The 20650-nt window shown below is 37.2% G+C and overlaps 2 protein-coding genes across 8 annotated transcripts in view; both read left to right on the top strand.

Moving 5' to 3' along the window:
- The window catches only part of LOC103042998 (proto-oncogene tyrosine-protein kinase Src), a 74369-nt gene extending 61809 nt beyond the window's left edge, over positions 1–12560 (top strand). For 3 of the 7 annotated variants that reach the window (XM_049471545.1, XM_022682423.2, XM_022682422.2), the window contains 8 exons: positions 662–817; positions 923–946; positions 1597–1620; positions 3075–3254; positions 4614–4690; positions 5126–5279; positions 5425–5556; positions 7081–8226. In XM_049471545.1, the coding sequence (XP_049327502.1) occupies positions 662–817; positions 923–946; positions 1597–1620; positions 3075–3254; positions 4614–4690; positions 5126–5279; positions 5425–5556; positions 7081–7289 (956 nt within the window). In that variant the 3' untranslated portion in view covers positions 7290–8226. Of the gene's footprint in view, positions 1–661; positions 818–922; positions 947–1596; positions 1621–3074; positions 3255–4613; positions 4691–5125; positions 5280–5424; positions 5557–7080 lie in introns of all 7 variants that reach the window. The other 4 variants (XM_049471542.1, XM_007248327.4, XM_007248326.4 and 1 more) reach the window with 2 other exon arrangements.
- Positions 12561–14190: 1630 nt separating this feature from the next.
- ube2v1 (ubiquitin-conjugating enzyme E2 variant 1) lies at positions 14191–20326 on the top strand. The gene is made up of 4 exons (XM_007248328.4): positions 14191–14344; positions 16552–16700; positions 17547–17672; positions 19767–20326. Exons 1-4 carry the CDS (start codon positions 14323–14325, stop codon positions 19911–19913), a joined length of 444 nt encoding a protein of 147 aa, XP_007248390.1. The 5' UTR covers positions 14191–14322; the 3' UTR covers positions 19914–20326.
- The last annotated feature ends 324 nt before the right edge of the window (positions 20327–20650 follow it).

Below are 20650 nucleotides of genomic sequence, written 5' to 3'. Positions count from 1 at the left end.
AAACTACCTAGCAGCCCCTAGAAAACCCCTAACTTAATTTAAAATCTGGGTAATTAAAATCTTAAATTTGCTTAAATTGCCTGTGAGTTTAATGTGCTCGTCTCAGTTAAGCTAGCTATAGTTTCTGGGAAGAGAACTTAGGTTAACTGACAGCTAGTTAATGTTGAGCTAGCTAACATTATCGGCAAGCTAGCTAATATTCGAACATACTAACCTTAGCAAGTTAACTTGTGTCACTGGGAAGAGAACTTTAGTTAGCGGAGAGCTAGCTAATGTTTCCAGGGAGATAACCAACATTGAGCTAGCTAACATTGTCGGCAAGCTAGCTAATATGCTAACATACTAACCTTAGCGAGGTAGCTAGTGTCACTGGGAAGAGAACTTTAGTTAGCGGAGAGCTAGCTAATGTTACCAGGGAGAGAACTAAGGTTAGTGGAGAGCTAGCTAACTTTACTGGGGAGAGAAATGAGGTTAGCAGAGAGCTAGCTCACATTACTGGGGAGAGAACTAAGGTTAGTGGAGAGCTAGCTCGCGTTATCAGGGAAAGATCCAAGGTTAGCGGAGAGCTAGCTAAAATTGGTTATGTATAGAAGTCCCCTAAGAACATGTGCACCATTTAGATGATGCTATAATATGTTTCGCCTCGTGTTCTCTGTTCCAGCACATGCAGACGGGTTGTGTCACGTGCTGACAGATATATGTCCCATGCTGAAGCCGCAGACACAGGGTCTGGCCCGAGACGCCTGGGAAATCCCCCGCGAGTCGCTGCGACTGGACGTGAAACTGGGCCAGGGCTGCTTTGGGGAAGTGTGGATGGGTATGCTCTCAGCAGGACCTGCTGCTTCTGTTTAACCTTAATCATATCTAGTTTTAGGAGCATGTACATTTACTGCATGTGTATATTGATGTGTATTTATTTCAGGTCACTACCGCAGCTCACATCTGGGTACAGTATAAGACATTATAGATGCCGTAACTCTTATCGACCTTATGCTACAGTTATATTAACTCTCCATTGGTCACATACCTTCATATCTAGTATTGATATCCATATTAATATTACTAATTATAATACTATTCAACTTTAAGATTATCTAGTTTTAGGTGCATGTACATTTCTTACCTCATGTACTGTGTACAGCTCTGGAAAAAAAAGAGACTTCTTTAGTTTCTGAACCAGTTTCTCTTGTATTTATGTGTTTGAATGAAATGAACATTGTTGTTTTATTCTATAAACTACAGAAAAAAAATCTACCAAATTCAAAATGAAAATATTATCATTTAGAGCATTTGTTTGCAGAAAATAACAAAAAAAGATGCAAAGCAAATCAATATTTGGTGGAATAACCCTGGTTTTTAATCAAGGTTTTCATGCATCCTGGCATGTTCTCCTCCACCAGTCTTACACACTGCTTTTGGACGACTTTATGCCTTTACTCCTGGTGCAAAAATTTAAGCAGTTCAGCTTGGTTTGATGGTTTGTGATCAATTATCTTCCTCATGATTATATTCCAGAGGTTTTTAATGTCAACTCATCATTTTTAAGTGGTCTCTTATTTTTTTCCAGAGCTCTAAATTGATGTGTATTTATTTCAGGTCACTACTGCAGCTCTTATCTGGGTACAGTATATGACTTTTATGGATGTCGTAACTCTCACCGTCCTTAAAGATACAGTTATATTAACTCTCCACTAGTCACACAAACACATCTAGTGCGATATCCATTCTACTACTATAACAATAACACTAATAATAATACTATCATATTCTAACACGGATCATTAAAGCGATGGTTCAGTCAAAAGTATAATCTACACAGTGTTCACTTTGCACTTTTTTCTAATCAGTTACGGCCAAAACCAAGGCAGGGAAACAGCAGATTGCCACGAAAAACGTTAGCGGGCTCAAGCCATCATGCAATTTGCCACAAGCTAAGATTAGTGCTAAAAAGGATGAACTCTGGCATTCAGTATTGTTCAAAACTTTCTATTGTTTAGTTATCCAGTAGTAAGTGCTGTATGGCCCAGACAAGCTGTTTTTTATTTTCTCATCTTCTCAGCAATGACTTTATTACTGCACTTTACTTTCCCTGCCAGACCTAAAATTATTCTCTTTACTGCTAAAACTGACTGAGAAACTAAAAATTAGTCCAATGTTAAGCTGAGCTAAAGGTGCCGTTGCCATGTGGATCAGCCAGACCTCTTCTTTTGAAGGTGTTAAAACAGTACTTGTGCAATACTTTATTTCAGTAATTAAGTTCAAAATGTGGCTTACAGTCAGTGAAAACCTAAAAATCAGTGTCTCAGAAAATGTAAATATATTATATAAGACAAATTGATACCTTTGGCAGTGTGAGCAGTGTGAAATCTTCATCTCCATAAAAGTTGTCAGCAAAAGCATGACATGGTTACTAATTAGGTTGTAAATGCCTTAAAAATCATTAATAATCAGTTATAATACATACATAGAAAGGGCAACAATGACCTGTTGTTTGCCAAATAGTGAACCCACAGTTATCTATACTGTTGCCCTTTCTACGTATGTTATAACTGATTATTAATGATTTTTAAGGCATTTACAACCTAATTAGTAACCATTAATAAACTAATTGTAAACCATTTATAAACCCTTTATAAAGGTAGTCTTATTTTAAAGTGGTACCGGTGTATCACAGTGTTGGGAGAATTGCAGTGAGGTCGGGAGTCAAATAAATGAGCAGTTAGCTCAGCTAAATTGTGGAGAAAATTGGAAAATAATTAAAAAAACAACAACATTTTGAAGCGCCTTGTTTTTGGAGTGTAAGGGATGAGAGAAACTGTGTAAATGAGTAAGAACTGTCACTTTAATGTTATATGAGTGAATGAGTCATTCTGTGAGACTGCATAAGCTTTAAAAATGCTTATTAGCAGATTTGTCTCATAAATTGTAAAATGCACTCATGAAATGACTCATATATGATCATATGATAACACATGGGCACTGCACTCAGAGAAGAAATACAGTAATGAACCAGAACCAGTGTGGAGAACAGATTCTCGTTGGACGGTTGAAAATAATCCTCTCTGCACTTTTAGGGACGTGGAACGGGACGACGCGAGTAGCCATCAAGACTCTGAAGCGCGGCACCATGTCTCCTGAAGCGTTCCTGGAGGAGGCCCAGGTTATGAAGAAGCTTCGGCACGAGAAGTTGGTTCAGCTGTACGCCGTCGTCTCAGAGGAGCCCATTTACATCGTTACAGAATACATGAGTCAAGGTATGACCTTCAGTTTAGTTATTGTAATACAGTATATTTCAGATAATAATTATTCTAGTTCGCAAACATTCAGCTTGTAAGTACTTGGCAACACCTTAACAGCCACTTAGATACCATAGCTACCACCTAGCATTGGCTTATTTCTACTATTTTTTTTTTTGCATTTGTTTATATACAATTTTTCTGTTTCTGTTGTAGATCATTTGTTTTTGATTGTATGTATTGACGTACACTCAGGGAAAATCTGAGCCTTTTGTCCAATCGTTCAATTAATGTGTTTATTTATTTATGTATTTTTTTATATAGTTTATATAGTTCATAGCTTCCTTATAAAGGCCATAACAAAAATAGTGCATATTTGAATAGGGCTGCAACTATGGATTATTTTGATAATCAATTAATCTGTCTTTTTGGTTTGTTTGGTTATAAAAAGGAAAAAAGCTAAATTTGATTTCCAGGATTTTATTTAATAAATAAAACTGTATTTGTACTGAAATGTAATTTTGTAATTGTATAAGGAACATACAACCTACCATTACTACAAGTATTTAAAATAATTAACCTGAGATTTACATTCATTTTATTATTATCATTATTTAATAACACAACAACAGTCTATGTAATGTAAATATGCACTTGGCTGAGATTCTCAAACAATTCAAAGCAGCGTCAGAGTCAGAAAAGAGCCTGAAAAAGGCTTTAAATGTATTATATATATATTTATTATTTTTGGATAGATTTTGTTTGTACTCTAAATGTGACCGGCACTGCATTTAAGGTGGAACAGAAAACTTATGTAATGAGAGATGTCTTGTTTAACTACTCTAGCAGTCTCAAGTAACATTAAGTAAGAAGTGTTTAAAAGAACACTTGTGGCTAACATTAGCTTGACTAAAACTACGACTTTTCTAACCTCTGATCAAGTTGCCACATTTAAGGTGGAACTTAAGGTGGAAGGGAATAACTCTAAGGCTAGCTTGTTCACTTAATGTGAGTGAAATATAAATGTACTAATGAAGAGTCTCATCTTGTTTAACTACTCTAGCAGGCTCTAGTATCATTGAGGAAGAGAAATTGAATTTACAGTAAATCTCCTTCACCCACAGCTCCAACATGCATTCAGCTTAATGATGCTAACTATTTTAAGAACCAACTTCAGTTGATTTAATCTATTATTTCTTGCAGCCCTACATTTGGATATACAGTTTAGATCATTTGATTTATTTTTCTGCTATATTTATTGGTTTATATTATTGGTTCATGGATTGCAAACATCTGAACAGCCAGAGATATTAAATAAGAACTGTAAATTCTGTTAATGTTTTGTCAGTAATCTGTTTATGATATTCTGCCCTGCAGGCAGCCTGCTGGACTTCCTGAAGGGAGATAAGGGGAAGTTCCTGAGGCTTCCACAGCTGGTTGATATGGCCTCTCAGGTACAGTGCATTAACACGGGAAGAGCTTTTAGCTGTTCTGATTGGTTGTTATATAGAATGGAGTAGGGATGTCCCAGATCTGATCATGTGATTGGAAATTAGGTCCGATCAGGTTTTTTTCAAAGGATTGGAATCAGCTGGAAAAGAACGGATCATTCTGGAACATTTATTTAAAAAACCTTAAGGGACAACTTGGATGTGTTCTTTTTTACTTTTACTGCATTGCCAAATGACTTGGAGGGGCAAAAAATGTGATTGGGACATCCCTAGAATAGAGTATTATGGGAATTTATATGTAAAATATATGTTTATTTAATGTTAACCTAAAATATCTTGTTATAATTCAGATAAGCTCCAGTGATTTAAATCCTGAATGAGGATGTCCTGTAATGTGTTTTATGTGTAACTTTGTTTATTTGTTGGTCTCTGGTTCAGATTGCTGCTGGCATGGCGTATGTGGAGAGGATGAATTACGTACACAGAGATCTGAGAGCTGCCAACATCCTGGTTGGAGATAACTTGGTGTGTAAAGTTGCAGATTTCGGACTGGCGCGACTCATTGAGGATAACGAGTACACGGCCAGACAGGGTAAGACACGTAAAAACATTTAACACGTTAAGTTGCTGTAGAATTTTGAGTTTTCTCAACACTTTTTGTTACAGTGTACTGGTAACTGTATATGTAAGTATTTAATTGGAGTGGTATTTCTCTTTTTGTATTTTCCTCCAATCAGGTGCAAAGTTTCCTATTAAATGGACCGCCCCCGAGGCTGCGCTGTACGGCCGATTCACCATCAAATCAGACGTCTGGTCTTTCGGCATATTACTAACTGAGCTGGCCACCAAAGGACGAGTTCCGTACCCAGGTAAAAACTAGCATCTGCTGTAGAAAAATCTGAGTATTTTAGAATATTCAGCCAATCTAGGTTCATGAAATGTAAAGAGAGGGATACATTGTATAAGCAAGTTTATTTTTAAGATTTTAAGTTTAAGATGATCAGTTTCCATTTAGTTTTGTTTTAAATTTCTGTGAATTTTTTTAATTATTGCTTAAAAACTATTCACATGGATTGTCCTATAGATTGTGCGGCAAGTGGCAATCATTGGGTCCATGTACACCACACCACTTTGTATCCAGTAAAGCACATATTATGGGTTGTTTTAGATATATATCTACTAGCTCCTACAAAAAATATGTTATCTGTACAGACTCAAAGTCCTGCATCACTGCTCTGGAATCTTTGAACATGGACCACCCAGTTCTCCAAGAACTACTAGCCTCAGACAGAGACCTCTACAGCCGGGGGTTTTACATTCTCTATTGTTGGGTTCCTGGACATCGTGGCATTGGGGGCAATGAAAAAGCAGACATTTTAGCAAGGGAAGCAAGAAACCAGGACCTTCTTAGTTCTTGGAACTATGTCCCAATTACAGATGCCTACTATCTCGTCGACTTTCACTGTAGAAGAAAATGGCAAGATGAATGGTCCAGCACTCCACAAAATAAACTGTATGAAATATCACCAATCATAAATAGAAAATGCAATATGGACTTCCTTAATAGACAAGAACAGACAGTCATGACTAGGTGCCGAATTGGACATACTGCTCTTACCCACCGTCACCTCCTGGTTGGCGAACGGACTCCAGCCTGCCAGTTCTGTGATACTCCTCTAACAATTAAACATATCTTAATAGACTGCCCTGCACTTTTAACCACCAGAAAGGACTTTTATAGGGTTACAAACGTGAAAGAACTGTTTGAAACTATTCCACCAGCTAAAATACTTAATTTTCTGGAAGTCCTTCATATGAAGACACTAATTTAAGACTGTGATGCTCAAGATATGAACATTGTTGATGCCATAAAATAGCCATCATGTTGCTGATATGGCACAAAACCCAAACAAACAAATGGGTTGTTTTTAGAATGGCCTCTTTTTAAAATAGATTTAGGTATTTAGGTAGAAAGATTATAAAGACTGACCTTTAACCTTGTATAGTGTAGTAAGCAGATTTGAGTCAGAGTCAGAATGCCTAGAAAAATAGCCTAGAATTTAATCCTCCTAATTCCTCAGCAGTTAACCATGTACTGTATTTTAATCTTGACGTGAATTAAGTTATACATTTTAAAATCTCAATTACTATTTAATTAACATTTATCTACTTCCTGTACAAAAGTTGAATAGCGTTAAATACATGCATTTATAATGTATATTCTCTATATTTTTTTTCCTTGATTATCTAATATCTTAGATTTTATTTCTCTTCTCTTTTTTTATCTTGTTTCATTTGATTGGACAGTTTTCTAAGCCTTTTTTGTTTTACTGCTAACGCTTTCACTGCTTTTGAATATTTATGTCTGATTCCATTTTTTCACACTCCACCAGGAATGGTTAACAGGGAGGTGCTGGATCAGGTGGAGCGAGGGTACCGGATGCCGTGCCCGGCAGAGTGCCCGAGTTCCATGCACGAGCTGATGCTGAGCTGCTGGCGTAAGGAGCCGGAGGAGCGACCTACGTTCGAGTATCTGCAGGGCTTCCTGGAGGACTACTTCACCTCCACGGAACCGCAGTACCAGCCCGGCGACAACCTCTAGGGCTTCCAGAGAGAGTGAGAGAGGGCGGGGACTGGACTCGAACCCGGACGTATGGGTACAAGTCTCAATCTATGTGTGTGTGTGTGTGTATTGGAAAGGCGTAATGAGGGGCGGATTTTACAGAAAAGCTCTCTTTCTGCTTTGTGGATGAAAAAGAAAAAGATATTCAGAACTCCTCCTCCTCCTCCAGATCCTGATTGGGGCAGTGAAAGACTGTGGTAAAGACACGCCCCTCTATAAACTCCCGTCCTGTTCCAGGACTGTATTTTTTTTCACCCAGCGGAGTACTGCCACGTGCCCAGAGGTGCCAAAGGACTAATTCATTTGTGTGCTGTTATCTTCTCCTGCTGTTTTTTCATTATTTCATTTATCGGGGTGTGTTTCCTGCAGCAGTAAGTGTTTGGCGTTTACTTTATTTACCGTACTTTTCCTCTACACACACTCTTAAAAATGGCAGTGCTACTAAGGGCAATAGAGCCATAGAAGAACTGGTTTTGCCTCTAAAAAAAACCAATTTCGTTAAAAATAGATGCTAATTTGAATGTGAAGAATCTTTTTAACACTGTATCTGGAGAACTTCCTGTCCTGAACATGTTTGTTGTTTATCCTAACCTAATCAAGCTAATAATCAGATCATTTACAAAGCCACAGGACCTTCTTCCTGCATTTACTTTATTAACCCAACCTCCTTTTACATCAGCTGTTTTGGTTCCAACCAAACTGAATAGTCCAAAGGTCCAAACCAAGCAAGGCTGGTGTGAAAGCAGCCTACAATGTGCAGCTTCTCCAGGACCTCTATTCTCTATTACTTGCATGGATACAAAAGTGGTTCTTCTGTGGCATAGTTTTAAGAACCATTTCTAGCACCTTCATTTTTAAGAGTGCAGGCTAATTAGTTCTATTGGTACAAACAAAGGGCTGCTATTGATTACCCATACAGCACAGGCTAATTTATTGTAGCTTTTATTCATGATAATAAATAAATAAAATAAAAAAAAGAAATCTTAAAGATGCACAATCATATCGCAACAAAATAACAAAAAAACATAACAAAAACGAATTAAAGATTACACAGATGTGTAGATGGGTCTCGTTAAGCTGATATGTGATCTATTTATTCAAGTTCATGAAAACAGAAAATAATTAAGCATTTTTTTTTCATTTATTTCTCATATTTGGAGCCTCTATTAATACATGTAATACTTTTAATCTTTCTGATTCAGGTGGTTTCCGTCCCAATTCCTATACTTTTAAAAACTATTAAACATTAATTTTCCTTTTGCTTTTTTTTGTTTGTTTTATTCTAATTTAAATTGTAATTTAAATCACAGCTCATGAATAAAAAAATTAAACCTTCATGTAATAATTATTTTTTTTGTTGTTGTTGATTTTACTTAAACTACAAATAAACAGAAACTGACTCCTCGCCTTAGTGCTTCACCGTTGCCTCATAACCCAAAATTGAGTGCAGTATCACCTGCTTAAACCCGGCACTACCTGGGTACTCGAACATGGAAAACCATCCCGTTCTACTCGGGGACCATAAAACGCACAAGATCAGGCATGTAATATGTATAATTCAATGATTAATATGCCTTACTGCATATTACATTTAACACACCTTAACCTTAGGAACAATGGTGTCAGAAGTGGTTGTGTTCAAATTGGATAGAAAGCTACGATAGCTCCTCGAAACTGAAGACTGTGCCTTTCAAAAAGAGTAAATCAGCTTGAAGTTTGCTACTAGTGCTAAGTGTCCTAAACGTCATTCTCCTTCTTAGTACACTATATGGCCAAAATTATTGGGACGTCTGCTAAACTCATTTATCTTTACTGTCATAACTTAAATGAAGGGTATTAAATTAGTTTATCTGTGTTTTGTTGGAGTAAAAGATTCTGGTGTAAAAGCCTTCAGCAACAGGAGTACTGGATAGATCTCAATCATTCTCAGTTCTAGAGGGCTTCATACTCCTAGACTGGTCCACACCTCGCATTACTTGGCACGGTACCAGTAGGTCAATGTTGATCTGAGTCCTATTCTATTGGCAATCCTTCTCTACACTGACTAGACAAGCTGTTTGTGTTCATTTGCACATCTTTGTCAGCGGAAGTGAGTGCAACCTCCAAGGACCTACATGCCTTCATTAATTAGGGGTATCCATACATATATGGACATATATAGTGTATGTATTTTCAGTCTGAAGGTTTTGGAGATGGAACATTGGTAGGGTTCTGGTTTGTCATGTAGCGCTGAAAGGTTTGAACTGGTTTGAAGAAAGTTGGTCACATGGTCTAATGTCAAAGGGGCCTTATGTCTCTCCTCGCCTACGTCGTGCACCAGTCTGACTATAAGGGGAAATCTATAATCTTATTTTCTTATTTTTCTTCTTTTTTTTTTAAGCAATCTAGATAGTGAGACCCAAATATGTCATACATTTAATGAGACTGTGCGTTTAATGTGTCGACACCTTTAAAGCGTTTAATCCGCTATAAAATGCATTATTTATTTATTTATTTTAATAGATTTACAGCAGGTTGACTCTGTTTAAACACTGTTGCAGGACGTGTATATTCATTTTAAGCTTTTATTTTTATTACATTGCATCTTAATTAGGCCTGTCACAATAATTACGTTTGGTACAATATCAAAACATAATTTATATAAACAAGGACAGCCCATTATTGTGAATAGAGAGAGAGGTTATATATATTCAATACAAATCTGCATTGTAGATTAATATTACTGTCATCCAAACTATGAAGAAAAACATATAGAATTATTAATAAACAAAACAAATAAGTGTTTTGTTGTAAAGCAGTAGAGTTGGTTCAGCGCTCCTAAAAAAGGCTGTAATTGCAAGATTATGCTGTTTTATTATCATTATATGATGACATGATAAAATGACAGATCTTGACAAATCCTAAAATGACAATAATACTGTTTTTCTCAATTATTTGTGAGTATATTAATACACCGTCCATATAAAGCTATTGTGACAGGCCTATTCAGAATAGTCTGCCTCATCATTAAAACGTCATTTCCCTGTGCTAATATCAATTAAGTGACAACATTTGCATTGTGGGTCATGTTAATACACAAAAACTAAAGAAATACAAGAATGCTCGTTCAAAACTCTAAATATACAGATGATTAAAGAGATCATTGACGATTATTTCAGATGCTGCCCTTTGTGGTATAATTACTATCATTGTGTTCATATGTTCATAATTTTTATAAATATTTGTATTATTGTGACTGCTGACTCACCCACACTGTTCAACAATTAAACTACTGATTTCTTCTCTCTCTGTATGCGTGCATGTCTGTGTGTGTGTGTCTGTGTGTGTGTGTGTGTGTGTGTGTGTGTGTGTGTGTGTGTGTGTGTGTGTGTGCGCGTGTGCGTGTGCGCGTGCGTGTGCTAAAGAAAGCCATATACACTCATACCTGCTGTTCATTTCTGTAATATAAAGTTGTTTTTAATATTCTGAATTTTGAACATCAGTAATCAGTCGGTTCAATATCTGTGAACGAAATTTTGTGAGCAATCAAAATGGTTTAATTACAGATGTTTTTTGTTTCTTTCTTTGTTTTGGTTGTGGTGAGCAGAAAGAAGGGGCGGGGTCTTTTTATATGCAAAAAAAATCTACAAAAAAAATGTAAAAGGGGAATCAAAGAATGGTGAAAGGGTTTGTAATGTATCCATTAAAAAGATCTAGTTTTAGGACTGCATGTTAATAACGACACTGTACTAACAACTAACGTACAGCTACTCTGTAAATACTGTTATTATTATTATTACCGGTATTATTATAATTATAATTATTATTTTCATCCTGTAATCTCAACTGATGAAAGTGATGCAGTGTGAAAAATTGGGTGAGATTGTATTTTTTTTTTCATTATTGTCTTTTGCATTTGTATCTTTAATTTTGGTTCAAACTCTCAAACTAAAATTCTACTGGGGCTTTGTTTTTCTGTTTTAAGTGCACATTCATTGCTTTGATTGATTTGTAGTGAAGGAAAACCAAACCACCAATTCTCTTCATTTTATTATGTCATTTAAGTAAAAGTTAATATAGTTTGTATATTTATATTTAATTTTTCTTGTTTTGTTTTTTTCCAGAATACTTCAGCATTAATCTGTCATGCTTTTCTCGTAAACGTAATAGACACATTAACTTAAGAAGATTTACAGCAATAATAATATCAGACTCTATAAACGATATAGACTGTAGACTATAGATAGAAGCCCGTAAGGAACTGTAGCTACGCTTTGACCTGATATTTCTGGAGCAATTTTTTTTTTTCAGTGCCATATTTTGACTAATGTACTTGATTTGTTTGTGGTTCTCAGGTATTAATATCTGAATTGTGTATGTTGGCCTTTTTATAATTCACTTTGCTTTTAGAGAAAGGAACATTGGTTATAATAATATTATTTTATTACTGCATTATACTATAATTTAGCTTGTTTACAACCAGAGACAGGACCGTGTAACATTTCAGTTAAATTTTCTGACCGAGTCTAAATTTGAAGACAGTAAACTGGGGTTTCAATCATCCAATTTTATTTTTATTTCTTAAAAATTGCCTGATGGAGGAAAACCTATTTTTATACAAAATATACAGTCAGAAAATTTAACTGAACTTGTTATAAGATGCAAAAAAATCTAAATAATTTCAGAAATTGCAAGAAGATTTGTTTTCTCATTTTTCCTAGAAAATTGGAAGACTAAACTGATGAACATTAAACTGACCAAAAATGTTTAACATAGAAAGAACATTTTTTTCCTTTTTTTTTTTCTAAAAGGCTAATGTGCTAACATGCAACATCAGAACAGCATGAACTGTTAGCTTTTATCTAGTGACACATTTGCATCCAGTTATTCTTTAAATTCTGAGATTTTATTTGGTCTCCAGGTCTTTCTCTACTGTAAAATCCTTGTATAATAAAAAACATTGAGTTTCTCAAAGCCTATGCAGAAACTAGCCGGCTCACTCCAAACCGCCGGCCGTCACTCCTCCCGCCATGCCGGAATCATTTTGTAACATTAAGCTGTGGTGAAGACAATTTAAGGGAAAGAACACAAAATCAATATTGTAATTTAATTGAATTAGTTTTTGTTTGTTTTAATTTTGTTTTGGGGTTGTTGTGTTTTTTTTTTTTTTTGCTTGTAATCTAGTTTGTTCAGGATGGGTCTTCTTCCATTGTATGTTGTCATTTTCAGTGGATGTGCAATAAATTATAATTCAAGGCTGTTTTGTAATACAGCTCTGTGTGGGTGTCTTCTAATTTTCTACAATAAGTGGAGATATGAATCATAAGACTGCAATTGTTAACTATTAAAAAATTAACTGAACTATAGGAGATATAGAGTGTTAGAGCAGCAGAACATGCTAACCCAAGCATAAAATATTAATATTAGTGTGTATTTTTCCTGTGGGGGATTATTTTAATTTATTAATGTGGATGTGTTTCGGCTGACCGTGTGTTTCCGGTTCCTGTTGTACCGCTGGAGCCCAGCAGGGGGCAGAAACTCATCATATAATGATCATCGATAATGAAGCTGCAGTCCTGCTGGAATATACTGCACACATACATACATTTACTTTAATTATTTATTAATTTCAACAGTCACGGGGACTGTTGTTTACAATAATTGTTTATAATTGTTTACAATTAACCTTCACTGAAGGTGAACTTTATTTACCGTGCAGCTAATCAAGCCAATACATCAAATATGGACTAAAAATTAGAGACATTAGACATTGTCCTGCTGCAGAACCCAAGTTCGTTTCAGCTTGAGGTCTTGAACAGATGGACGAACACTCTCCTTCAAGAATTTTTGGTTGACAGCAGACTACATGGTTTTATTTACCACAGCAATTCGTCCAGGTCCTGAAGCAGCAAAACAGACACAGACCATTACACTACACCCACCAACACGTTTTACTGTATAATATGGTGTTACACCAGATGTAATGGGAAACACACCTTCAAAAACGATGTCTAACTTTTGAGAATCTTTTGGTCTACTGGGTATGGCAAGAGAAATTGAACTCAGGTGTGATAAACCACAGTTATGTTTCAACTGGGGGACAAACACTTTTCCACACAGGGTAATGTAGGTTTGGATTTCTTTTCTCCCTTAATAATGAAAACCTTCATTCATAAACTGCATTTTTAACTAATATTTGAATTTGTTTAATAATCTGAAACATTTAAGAGTGACAAACATGCAAAAAAAAAAAAACATTTTTAAACCACTGTAAATATATTTATTGCAGTATATTGATATATAGTATTGAAGTGGGTAAAATTGGTTTCTTGCTAAGCAAAACATTTATTTATATAAATGTGAATTACTGGCATTAACAACTACAATAATAATAATAAAATAATAATTATGATTATTATTCAAATAAACAATTAAATGATAATTAAATAAAATTAAGTAAATGCTAACAGTGTCCCAGAGTGATCAATTTACTGCATTATGCTCGTAATTATTATTTATGTGCTGTTTGCAAAAACAGTGTCAGTCCTGGTGGGAGGAAGAGATGAGGTAAGGTTTTGTTTTGGGTTGGCGATTCAATATTATTATTATTATTATTATTATTATTATTATTATTAATAATACAAATATTATTATTTTCATTGTATTTGTAACTTGTAATGTTATCATTACTGCCTTTTTGTTCATGCTCTATTAAATACCTCATTGTGGCCTGTTATTGGTGGTTTTGATAAACAATTATTTATTATTAATTATTATTTTTATTTAATTATTATTATTATTATTATTATTATTATTATTATTATTATTATTATTATTATTATTATTATTATTATTATTATTATATTGCAGTGAGTGTAGGCAGTAGGGGGAGAGGCAGGGCGCGGCGGATATTGGGACAGACCCAGAGTGAATCAGGACTGAGGGAGGCGCGCTATACGCGTGAACGCGCCCTCATCCGCCGCGTGCCCGAGAAGAATACGGAGCGTGCGCGCTCCCGCTGCTCAGCGACAAGATGGCGGCGGCCGCCGGATCAGGTAAACCGACTCAGAAGCTAAACGTAGGTTTAATCCGGGCGGACTCGCAGAATCAAACCCGAACCGGAGCCGCACCGGAGCTGCGCGCGGAGCGAACCCGCCGGTCTGGCGACGCGGGTTCCTGCGGGGAGGCTCAGCGCGCGGGTCCGTGGGCGCGAGGCGGCGGGGCTGAGATCGGGATTTTACCGCTGCCGCCGCGCGCAAGGCTTAACCTGTTCCGTTGGGCCGCTTTCACGCGCTGTTCGCTGTAAACTCGGTGTTTTAGGGGGAGCGGGGTGAGGGGGAGGTTGGGGGGAGTGGGGCGTGGACCGGCTCGCGAGCTCGCGTGGCTGCAGCGCGATGACGCGGAAAGAACTGGAAGCTTCTCGGAAACAGCAGCACACCTGCGCGCGCGCGCTCCAGCCCGCCCTGATCAATATATTAGAAAGAGCTGATTAAACTCCAGAGATTTATCATCATTATCAGGATTTATCCGTTTATTATTGATTAGGATCAGGGAGCAGGAGGGTGGGCCGGTTTGTGAGATGGCAAGAGTTGTATGACTGGAGCTGATGAATATATTGATTGATTGATTGATTGATTGACCGATTGAATGATTGATTGATTGATGGATGCACAGGGAAAGCAAATACATACACTAGTTAGTTGATCTGTAGAAATTCAGATTGATGCACTGTGAACGGCTGATGGAGGTCCCGTTGCTTGCAAAAGTATTAATTCCCCTTGAACTTTTTCACGTTGTGTTATCTTCTAAACACAAACTATAATGTAATTTATTGAGATATTAAGTGATAGACCAACACAAAGTAGTGGAACGAAAATTTAGAAAACCTTTTCAAGGCCGCAAAAGACTTGAAACCTTCTATCAAGACAATGACCCTAAACATACAGCCAGAGCTACAGTGGAATGGTTTAGATCAAAGAATATTCATGTGTTAGAACAGTCCAGTCAAAGTCCTGACCTAAATCCCATTGAGCTTCTGTGGCAAGACATGAAAATACAGACGCTCTCTATCCAACCTGGCTGAGATTAAGCTATTTTGCAAAAAAGAATTACAAAAATCTCAGTCTCTTGGTGCACAAAGCTAGTAGAGACGTACCCAGAAGACTGCTGCTGTAATTGCTGTAGAATGTGGCTCAGTATTGATATAGGGAGGCTAAATACTTCTACTCTTTGCACTTTTCCGATTTTTATTTGATTGCATGATTTTGAAAATTGTGTATAATTTGCTCATTTATGTTGGTCTATCAATTAAAAAAACATAAATTGATTATATTGACTAATTGTTGCAGCCCTAGTTTAAATACTTTTGATTGCAAAATAGACTATTTGATGAGAGATATCAATAAAGGCACTATTATTTGGGTGCAATGACATTGGCATGGTGGTGGTGATGGTGGTGGTGTATGAGGTGTTGGTGTGTGTTGTATATATTGTAGCAGATTGGTAGGAGTGTCTGACAGAGTTGAGGACAGTGAGTGAACACAGTTTAAAAACTCCAACAGCATTGCTGTATCTGATCCACTGGTACCAGCACAGCATGCACTCATGCACTAATCTCATGTATGTGGAGGTGTTATTGGTATTGAAAGGTATTGTGAGTTTCTGCAGACTAATTTGGCAGTCAGTCTGCAGTGCATGCAGATGAGCTAGTCTGAGCTGCACTGCAGGACTAAACCAAACCTCCAGGATGTTTTCGTGACCCCCCTCTAATCTTGATTCTCAGCAGTGGTGCTTAAATTCACTGCAGCAGGAATCTAAACAAATCCAAACCACAGGACTATTTTTTTGCCACACTACCCCCTTCATACCTGTACTGTTTTAGTGATATGCATTTTGTGAACATTGTAGTGTGGGATGTGTTTTCATCGCTATTGTTTGCTGTAACAATTTTCTATGTGAGTGAGGTTTAGACATATGCTTTCATTTACCATCTAAGTTGGTGATCGTCCTTATTAGGCTTGTCTCTATGTACCTTTGTTTAAGCTTTTGGGACAATTGGGATGAGTTTCAGTGCACAGCACTGAAACATTTTTAGGGACTACTTTTTTATAGCATATGTATTCCTCCACCATTTTAATGATATGTTATTTTAAAAACACATTTTTGGATTCAGAATCTTCTCAAACTTGGGTGAAACAGTGTCAAGTATACTGTGTATTCATAATTATTAATGTAATAACTTTTTGCTTTTTTATCATTTTAGGCGTCAAAGTTCCTCGTAACTTCCGGCTGCTGGAAGAGCTGGAAGAAGGCCAGAAGGGCGTTGGTGATGGAACAGTGAGTTGGGGTCTGGAGGACGATGAGGACATGACACTCACACGCTGGAGAGGCATGATCATTGGACCTCCCAGGGTGAGTGTTACTGCAGAATAATCAGACATCTGTGCGACCAGCTAAAGTACTTCCAACATTCTGAACTGAATTATATTTGGTTATGTTGGGGTCAGCTTGTTTTTCTCCTTTACATTTTACTAATGCACTGCACTTAAATAATACTTTTAAAGCAAAGATTGTGTTGCCGTCTCTTGTCACAGTGAATAAATCTGGTGATTTTAACAAGGAATCAATTGCCCGTTCTGTTTGCCTACCAGCTCTCATTTTATTTCGATTTCTGCCTTTCCTTTGTTTAGCAATGTGTTAATGAGCAGATTATTATTAAGTTTGCTATTCGAATATCCCCATGTACACTGATCTGGTATCAGCAGCCTGCTACCATCATAACGTGGGTTTTAACTTTTAACACAGCCTCTGCAGTTAGTAACTCTGATAATCACCAATAACTGTTGTTGAGAGACCTTTAGAATGAATATATGTGGTTTTGCAGGAAAGGTAGCAAAAGCACACTGATACTTTTTACTATAGAATTTTGGCACCTCCCCACTCAGGAATACTCCTACTTATAGTTTTAAATGAAACTTTTTTTTTTTGTCTTTTTAATTATTATTATGTTTAATAGTTGTGTTAAAATGGCACCAAAACCAAAATGCTACTGTGTCAGTGAAAATATAAATTACAATAGTGATGGGGTTGTTTTTAAAGGAAGTGGTTAAAGTCAGCGCTGTTGCCTACTGACTTGTGTGCAAATGATGCCAGATCGTACAAATAAAATATTGATTGAAATTTTATATAAATGAGAGAAACCTATGATTGACATTATGATTATTCCTGTCACTCACATAATTCTCTGTACATCTCCAGACAATCTACGAGAACAGGATGTACAGCTTGAGAGTGGAATGTGGACCTAAATACCCAGAGACGCCTCCTTTCGTACGATTTGTGACCAAGATAAACTTAAATGGTGTGCATAACTCAAATGGTGTGGTAAGTAATGATGATTTGATTGTGTTGTATTGTTATACAGTGAACGTTTTTACACTATAGTACAGATCTTGCTAGATTAGTGTAGTTAGATTGTGTACAGTATGTAGACCTTCACCATAGTACAGAGTATAGGACACATCCTGCTCTTTAGTAACATTAGATTGTGAAAAAGTACCCATACATTTATTATTCAGCAGTTTTTTTTAAATAGCTTAAATATAGGGGTGTGACGAGACACTAATATCACGAGACGAGACACGATACTGGGTTCACGAGAACAAGACGAGATTGAATAAAAAGAATAAACTATAACTGACTTTTATTTGACAATCATATAACGCAAACTTAACAGACTGGTTGCTCTCACATATTGATTTGATAAGAAATAGAAATAAGAATAAGGATACAAAATAAAAATAAAACTTATCTAGGTCTTTTATAGTGCAAACAATAAGTGCAAACCACAACCAGTCATATTAAGTTTATGGTTTGTGTTTTATTTCTCCTAAATCTCTTGTAGTTTAGCTATGCATAACCATAACCAGTCATATTAAGACTATGCTTGAAGTGCAAACAGAGACAGAACATTTTTTTAAATACAGTACAAAGTTAAGGGATTAGTACAGCTGCCTATGAAACAGTCACATGTACGATTTACTTACAGTATTTACTAGGGCGGTGATTCTTTGGGACAGTAAGAGGACTGTCTCACGGAGCTCTTTAACTGTCTCGCGAAGCTCACCTACTATCGCGCGGAGCTTTTTAACTGTATCGCAGAGCTCATACTGTCTCGCGGAGCTTTTTAACTGTACTGCGGAGCTCATACTGTCTCACGGAGCTTTTTAACTGTACCGCGGAGCTCATACTGTCTCGCGGAGCTTTTTAACTGTATCGCAGAGCTCATACTGTCTCGCGGAGCTTTTTAACTGTACTGCGGAGCTCATACTGTCTCACGGAGCTTTTTAACTGTACCGCGGAGCTCATACTGTCTCGCGGAGCTTTTTAACTGTACTGCGGAGCTCATACTGTCTCACAGAGCTTTTTAACTTTACTGGGGAGCTCACCAACTGTCGTGCGGAGCTTCTTAACTGTACCGCGGAGCTCATACTGTCTCACGGAGCTTTTTAACTGTACCGCGGCGCTCATACTGTCTCGCGGAGCTTTTTAACTTTACCGCGGAGCTTTTTAACTGTACCGCGGAGCTCACCTACTGTTTTTTTTTTTGTCACACCCCTACTTAAATATATTTATAAGATATTATAAACCTTGCTTTTTTAACATCCTAGCAGACGTGCCAACAAAGCACACTCTACAGCTCTCTACAGATCTCTAGAGCTCTTACCTTTTATTTAGAAACCAGCCAGTTTGTAAAGAGGCAGTAAACTAGTGTGACTGCAATTGAATTTCAATTGAATTCTCACTTTTATAAAATGGGGCTTTGAGTGGTCCAGCAGACTAAGGTGCTGCCACTATGGTCCAAGAATCGCTGGTTTAAACCCAGGGTCATGCTGCTTGCCATCGGTAGCCAGAGCCTGAGAGAGTACAATTGGCCTTGCTCTATTTAGGTAGGTAGATGGCGCTTTCTCCATACAATACTCCCAAGTTGATGTCAGCCAGCAGAATGCATCTGTGAGCTGATGCATCGGAGCTGAGTTGCTGCACTTTCAGTCCTTTTAGCCTACCCAGTGGTTTGAAAAGAGGCGCTGGCACTTTCAGTGTTTAAACACAATTTCAGATGCCAAATATTCAACACATCCCTGTTTTCTGCTCTTTTAGCTAGGCAATATTATGATGTTTTATTACACTTTATTATGTTTTAAGCATATCAAGAATGCTAACAATGCAAAAGGAACACTGTCCTAACTGAGAGTTTCATTGCAAATATTGCAATTGATTCAGTTCTTTCTGAAATAATTATTGTGAGTCACAAATATATTTTTAATACTGTGAGGTTTATTACCCTGGCACCCTGAGTTTCTATCACCCAGGCATAAATAAGCCTCCATACTTTCATTACAGTACAGTTTCTGCTCTATTTTTATATATATTAATATTAGCAATATCGATTAGCAATGGCGATGTTTGTTCCCTCAGGTTGACATGCGCGCTGTGTCCTCCTTGGCCAAGTGGCAGAATTCCTACAGCATCCGGGTGGTTCTGCAGGAGCTCCGGCGGCTCATGATGTGCAAGGAAAACATGAAGCTCCCCCAGCCCCCTGAGGGACAGATCTACAGCAACTGAGCTCTGAGCCGACCCATCACCCCCTTGCTTATCCCTCTGTTCTCTTCCATTCAAACACACACACATAGAAAAACACAGTTTCATGCACACAAGTACCTGATACATATAAGTACACTTACAGCAGCATATTCCTCTTCTTTTCCAAGACTCTTGAGAAAAAAAATGTCCTTCTCAGTCACGTCTTATATGCCAGGCCCCCCCTTTTCCGCAACAGCCAATGAGCACTCCCCGCCACGGGAGCTCCCATTGCACAGAAAATGTGGGTGCAGGGGTGTGCCCGCCACGCTCCTCCAGCAGCCATGCAGACCAGACGATACAATACAGAATACTGTACATCTTAATATTCTTCTTTTTTAAAGTCTTTATTTGTTATACATGCAGATTGTACAAATAACATAAATGATCTTATTGAGTGTACGTCTCTGTGTGCTGTGTTCTTCAAGCATTTCCATTCAGCTTACACAAAACGTATAAAAAATAAATATGTCCGTCATACGTTAAGGATGTGACCCTGTTTATCTGTTGTATGTAGTAGAAAAGCATACCATCCTTTATCTAATTGGAAACTTATAAGAAACAGCCTGTTCCTTTGATCAGTTGTCAAAAATGTATGTCCAGCAGGCCAAAATGAGATTAATAAGTGTTTTGGTGTGCCACTTCTACAGTATGTTATATTGTTTAAAAATGGAAGCTCAGGGGAACTGTTGAAGTCAGGTTGAGACCTGAAAGAGCAAGAA

The sequence above is a fragment of the Astyanax mexicanus genome, chromosome 24, assembly GCF_023375975.1.
Source record: "Astyanax mexicanus isolate ESR-SI-001 chromosome 24, AstMex3_surface, whole genome shotgun sequence".
Taxonomy (NCBI): Eukaryota; Metazoa; Chordata; class Actinopteri; order Characiformes; family Acestrorhamphidae; genus Astyanax; species Astyanax mexicanus.
This window is presented reverse-complemented; position numbering and strand designations above follow the sequence as displayed.